This window comes from Cariama cristata, unplaced genomic scaffold (genome assembly GCF_000690535.1).
Source record: "Cariama cristata isolate BGI_N322 unplaced genomic scaffold, ASM69053v1 scaffold467, whole genome shotgun sequence".
Lineage (NCBI taxonomy): Eukaryota > Metazoa > Chordata > Aves > Cariamiformes > Cariamidae > Cariama > Cariama cristata.
Genome location: NW_009625830.1, coordinates 16,489 through 23,125, shown reverse-complemented (window position 1 = coordinate 23,125; position 6,637 = coordinate 16,489). Strand labels below are relative to the sequence as shown.

The window sequence follows — 6,637 nt, the reverse complement described above, 5'->3', positions numbered from 1 at the left end:
AGACGGCCGCAAAGATGGAGAGGAAGGTGTCTCGCAGAGCCAAGAAGGAGGAGGTGAGGGGCGGGAGCGGGGGGCTCCGGTAGCCCCGGGAGCGGGGCCTGGGCCTCCTCTGTGGGGTTGCCGTGCTCCCTTGGGCCCTCTGTGGGTCTCGGGGCTTTTTGTGAAACGAGGCCTGAAGGGAAAACCGGCGGTGGAAGTGGAGCCACGGGGGGTCGGAGACAGGGTTGGAAACAAGTGTATCCAAACGCAAGGGGCTCTAACTTGGTTAATTGAGGGCCCGCAGCTCATCAGCCGGGTACAAGATGTGCTGGCGAAGGGGTTTTGAGGTTAGTACACATCTCGTGAAACTTTTAGAGGTACTGTTAGGGCAGTCCTGGTGAAAAAGCGGTGCTTGTGCTTATGCCTGCAGGTCAGCGTGTGGCTAAGGGCTGCGGAGCCATCAGCAGCTGTGTGCAAGGACACTTGGAAAAGAGGATAAGGGGTGAAGTGAAAACTGCTACCAGGAAGACTTTTGTGTATCTGTGACAAGCTGGAGCAGTGTGTGACAGCAGGTGTAAAAGAAGGACAAGAAAATGCAGTTTAAGGGTCCTTCTTGCTTTCCATTTCCCTCATCCTTTTCTTCTGGTCTTAAAAGCAAATGAAAATGTTTATCTCGCTTCTAGAGTGGGTGCTTGTATTTAGGCCCCAAAACAGCTACCTTTCCCTGGTCGAAATGTGGTGTTACTGGCATAATGTAAAACTTAAGACATGGAAGGTGCCAAAGTACATGTATACTGGCTGCAGGGAGAGCTGATGCCCTGCTGCAGAGGCAAAATCCCCAGACTTTGGAAATCTCTGCTTTGATCACACCTTCAAAAAGGTTAACTGAAGGGACGTGGTGAGCAATGGGGGTTGTAGGAGAGACCGTGGATCAGAAACTCCCCCTAGCTGCAATCCTGCTTCTGCCCTTGCAACTCGGCGTATCTGCAGTTTTCAAGGCAGATTTTATTTTTATATGACAGAAGTTAAAAGGGAATAAAAATACGTGCAGGTAAAGCATGACCTGAGAATAGAAAAGAGTTTCTGGTTCCATTTAGGCATCTTTCCACTGCAGACAAACAAGAGGACTAACTGGATTGTAGCATGTGGTTGCTTGTTATTTTGTTAGGGCTCAAATGATTTACGTTTATTTGCTGAAACGTGCGGTGTTTCTGCTGCAGGAATTGCAGGTGTGCACTGAACGCGCTTTGTGTCTCATCCTTTTAGGACTCTTTTGAGCAACTTGTTGCTGTTTTAGGGGTTACCCATCTTTGAAGCATATATGGAAGTATTCAGCATCCGTTTCTTGTAGTTGAATGAAGGGAACCTAAGCAGACAATTTTTTTTTAAAAAGGGGAATCATGAGAGTGAGTGCTGGTTTCAGATGGTGTGCAGGTGGCTCTGTGTATATCAGGGAACTAATGTCTGGCTTTTTATTTTCAGGAGGATCTCGAAGCCCTGATAGCAGAATTCCAGAGTTTAGATGCTAAAAAGACCCAAGTAATTGAATCACCCTGCCCACCCCCCTCACCCAGGTAAGAGATTGTAGAAGGCTTTGGCTATCACTTATACAGCGATTGATGGTGCTTTTAATGAAATTTATTTATGTAAAGTTGTTTTCCAAGAGTGGAAGGCATAGTATCTGGCATAGCTGATATCTGGAATTATAAAATATCTGGTATATTGAATCCCTGGTTAAAAAAAGAGACGAAAAACTTTTTTTTTGGCCTTAAAATCCACTTTTTAATCATCTCATCAGCACAAGGGAGGCAAAGCAGGGTTAGATTACAGGGCTTTGAGGAAAAAGAAAAGTTGAGAGGAAGTTTTGGATTTGGACTGGATAACTGAAGGGACTTAAGAGGCAAAAGGATGTGTCATGAGATACAAGACACTTTATCAAGTGTAGCTTGGGGTTGACGTACTTCTAGGTTCTGTATTTCGATTTCTTGTGGCTTGTTAAATAAATGCCTTTCTCTGTGATGTCTATTTCCCTCTCTGTAGTGGGACAGGTCAGTACACTACTGTTAATCTCACAGGGATGTTACAGCAGTCAGTTAGTTCCTCCTTGGGAGTGGTAAGGATCTATCTCTGCATGGTGCAAAACACTTCAGTGGTATGTAGATGAGCAATGACCAGTGGTGACTGCAGAATAGTGACGCAGATAAGTTGATACGAGACAGCCCAGTTCTCCCCATAGTTATGTGCCTTCATAAAACTAATTTTTGTTCTTGACACACCAGCATTAAAATTCAAGAGCTCACGTCAAAAGGCATGTTAAATGACAGTGTAACGTGTGCTCCTAAAATAGAAGATTTCAGACAGTGTCAAATTAATCTTGCTGGAAGTTTTTAAGAAGTTAATTTCTTTGAGAAGTTTTTAGCCCTGCGGTGAATATCACAGCCTAGTAATTTGGCAGATGATGGAGAGACCTTTGTGGCTAGAGGGCAGAGGTGCTAGTAGTAGCTGAGTTAAAGGCTGCAAGCTTCTGAGTTTTACAAGACACATCTACTGTTTTGGCCATCCCTCTTTCTTTTGCAGGCTGAACGGCTCCCTCTCTGCTCACCCTGAGAAAGATGAATTGATCCTTTTTGGAGGTGAATATTTCAATGGCCAAAAAGTAATGTATATTTCCATTTCTTCTTTATTCTACCCTCTCCTTGCCTTTTACTGTAATTTGCATGAGTCTCATTTGAAGTGAAATTCAAGGCAGCAGTCATAAAATATGTATTTGTCCCTGAATGAGAGCAAAATAGCCTTTTAATTCTGCCGTGATACTGTCTCATGCCTGAACAGTTGGCAGGAAGGAGACATGCTAGAACCCATTAAGGAGTCAGAGTGATTGCCTCGGCATCAATATTTCAGGGCTTCATAATTTCTCTAGACTTAACTGTAGCCATATCAGCCCCTCGTTTTTGATAACTATTGAAGAATCTCTATGTTCCATCTTTCAAAACAAGATACTTCTGCAGTTTTGCTGCTGGCAAGGCATTGCCTGCCTTGGAGATGTGTACAGTAGCAAATATTTGCAAATGGGCACTCTTGTTACTGTGTTTCTGCAAGTTGCAAGTCTTTATTGTGCTCCTGGAGGCAAACTGGTCTTTATGACACCAAGAAGTTGTACATCCTGTAGCTTGAAAACTTAAGCCTGCCAATGATATTTGGCGATCTTAGGATCACCCAATGTGATGTGCTAAACTAATTCTGCTTGCTTCACTGCCTTAAGCTGATCCTGACTCTGGAGTTGAGCAGCAGTTTGGGCAACTTTAACCTGCACATCTGTGTTAAGCTCCAACTTCTTGAGTCCTCATATCTCAAGCTATCACAAGCTTAACTAAGGGTTTGGGAAAGAACAGTCCAGTCCAGTGCATCACTCTGAAAAAGTTGCTGACTCCCAGTCTAGTGGATGAGGTTGTTGTCCTTACCTGCCTGATGAGACAGGTGAGCTGTTGCTTTGCAAAGCTGGTGCCGTGCTCCTTCTCCCCCAGACTCACAGGTAACCCTCAGGGGTGCCTGTGCTTAGACAGACTGACTCTGTCCAATGGAGAGCTGAGGTGATGTGTATTTTCTCTTCCTCTGTAACAGACGTACCTATATAACGACCTCTATGTTTACAACATCCGGAAGAACAGCTGGTCTAAAGTAGAGATCCCCAACCCACCACCGAGGCGATGTGCTCACCAGGTAAAGTACTGGGTGCCAGAGCAGCAGTTGGAATTGCTCTAACACGGCACTAAAGATGGATGAGAGTTGATTTTCTGGGTTTTTTCCCTGTGAGGGTTTCTGGCTTCTCTTTATTCTCCTCGTAATGGGCTGCCAATGGTGTCATTTCACGTCTTCTGCTGAGGGGACCTGTACAAGCCTGTCCAAAGTGCTTGTGATTTCTGATCACTGGGTGGCCTCTGGAAGCATTAAGTGTGGAATGAAGATTTGGGGTTGGATCCGTTGGGTCGACAGGACTCATGGGGGAGACTCTTCCTTTGAAGATAAGCTCTCTTTGCTGTGTTATATAGGGATCAGCTCAACCATCTGTAATCCCAGGATGGCACTGAATTTTCAAAATTTTCTGAATGGCAGAGTTGCTCTGCGTGATTGTTTCCTTAATGCCTGTGGGCCTACATCTATGGGCCTTACAGGTACTGCCACTCCAGCAATATGAAAGACCAGTTGGTGTAGGGTATCCCTGCTACCATGTAGCAGTTGGGCTTTGCCAAGCATCCCAACTGTGCAACACGATGGACCTCTAGCACAGGCTGTGTGTCTTTGCCTTGTGATTTTTTTTTATTTATTTTTTTTTTCCCCTTGGCAGATGGGCTGTTTTTTTTTTTTTTTGTCTGCAAAGGCAATAGACAAAGTTCTCTAAATTTTCTCTGGGATATCATGATACTCCCCTAGAATTCACCTCTTTTGTGCCTTTGTCATTAAGATCACTGTCTGGTTGTGATGATGGAGGATTTGGGTTTGTTTACTTTATGGGAACACCTGCACATTAGAAACCAGACCACAGACTTGTATTTTTTTCACATCTTTGGCCCTCGCCAGCTGTCTGATAGATTACCTTACCTGTCGCAGCAAGTGGCTGGGTGACTGGTATATTTCAAAAGCTGCCATACAGGATGCGAATGTTATTTTCCTACCCATGGTCAAAGTTCTTTAGAGCTTCCTGGTAAGATCCAATACCCTGGTTAGGTTCGTATAGCCTTCTTATGCTATGCCTAAATGCCAGTCTTGCTCTGAGTTGTGTGTCCTTTCTTGAATTGAAAGGTTCTGACTTGATTTTTTGGACTACCTCGTGGTGCTTAAAATAGAACTTGATTTCAGAGGCCAAGTTCTGCAAGGAGACCATAAATTCAAACACTCATTTCCCTTGGTGAAAAGGAGATTGCTTTTGATTGAGAGGTGCTTGTTTGGGTGTTGGTAGCCAGCAGGTGGCTGTCGAGCAGCTGAATCTGGACTGAGCAGGCAGGCTGTGCATCAGGGAGCTGCAACTGGGTTACAACAACAATAAAATGAGAAACCTGTCTGAGGAGTCCTGCTTCAACAATAAGTTTTCTGTCTCATAATTAATTATAGTTGCACAGGAGACAGTTCAGCCTCATTAGTTGACTGGTTTGTTGTCTTCCTTGTGACTTTATTTTTAATGCATATTCTGCATCAGCTCAAAGGTAAACAGAAGCCTGTCCATGGGTTTGTATGTGCATGTTTTCAGTCTTATTTGACATCTCTGACACACGATCCTCTGTTTGAGTTACACTGGCTTCATTACATATCAGGTCAACAGCAGAGGTGAGAATAGCTATGGATGGGTGTTGTCAGTTGTTTAAGGAAAAGGTTTGGCTATGTAATGAATTTTGAGCCAGCTCTTCAAAAGGTCACACACAAGTATGAACAGGCTGTTGCATATACCTTCCCCTTAAGCTTTTAAGCACTAAATACCCATGAAAATCAGACTTGTATCCCCTTGGTTTAGGAACTTCATATTCCCACAAATCCTGCTTGCAAACACACCCCATATTTTCTTACATGTTTAATTGTTGCATGTATAGGCTGGTTTATGCCAGGGCATGGTCATGTGTCTCATGCTCAAAATCTTTGCCGTTTGCTCGGAAAGATGGGCAGGTAATGAAGGCCTTCTGAAGAAAGACATTGTTATCTCGGTGTTGATCTGTGATAGGTACCTGGAAAAAACACGTTTGGAAGAATTTGTTTATAGTGTAACAACCCAAGAGGTCCCAGTCAATGAAGAAATTTGTACAGTCACATGGTTTCCTTTTTGGGGTTCCTTCCTTCTTCCTTAGTCCTTACGCAGATAATTTTAATGAAGTAGAGTCTTGCTCTTCTCTCCCTGCTTTTAAATGTCAGCTTGCATCACAACAGTGTCTTGGTGCTGCTCTGTGCAAAAAAAAAAATTAAAAAACCCTTTTGATACTCTCCTCTCTGCTGCTTGCCTTAATCAAAGCAATAACAGTCTTCTCTTGTCCAACTGCTGCTCATTTCCTTCTGTGTTTGGGGTTTTTTTGGTTGGTCTTTGTTTTGTTTTATTTTGTTGGGTTTTTTCTTCAGAGGGAGCAGTAATGCTTTTCAGGTCTTGGGAAGCATCAGGTTTGGACTTGTGCTGCAGCCTGGTTTCTTTACTGTTTGTTGGTTTATGATTTACAAAAACTGTAAAGGGCAATTGTGCACGGTTAATGGCCTTTTCCAAAAGACTTTTCCCTGCATTACTCTGCCTGCCTGGTGCTGGGGTGTTAGATGTGTCTTGGAGGCAGGAAGTGCCCCTGTTCTTCCCATGGCTCAGGGTTCGTCAGCCCCTGTATGTCTTCTGCAGGATGTTATTTATGTGACTAAAGGATGGGTGAAGTGTTGCTGAGCCTTAGCTGTGGAGGGGTTTCCTTTTGGTGAACGGAGAGATTTGAACAATTGTTGTTAAACTAAATCCCAAGATGCTTTCCAGGGAACTTTGAATTTGTAGAACTGGAACTCAAGATGCTAAGAGGTGGGAAAAGCCCAGCTCCTTGGCCAACTTTCCTTTGCTACAGGGAAGGTGTGCTCAACAATGAGTAACTTGCCTTTAAAATTCCCCTTCCTTCAGCCCCAGAGAACTGCTGTTGTCAAGCAAGGCAGC

General features: G+C 44.0%; 1 protein-coding gene across 1 annotated transcript in view; it reads left to right on the top strand.

Annotated features, from left to right (window-relative positions):
• Positions 1-8: 8 nt before the first annotated feature.
• Positions 9-6,637, top strand: part of LOC104164421 (kelch domain-containing protein 4-like) — a gene marked incomplete at both ends in the record, with an annotated part of 22,057 nt that continues 15,428 nt past the window's right edge. Inside the window, 4 exons of the mRNA XM_009703746.1 lie at positions 9-53; positions 1,462-1,553; positions 2,557-2,635; positions 3,601-3,699. Of these exons, the coding sequence (XP_009702048.1) occupies positions 9-53; positions 1,462-1,553; positions 2,557-2,635; positions 3,601-3,699 (315 nt within the window). The remainder of the gene's footprint in view (positions 54-1,461; positions 1,554-2,556; positions 2,636-3,600; positions 3,700-6,637) is intronic.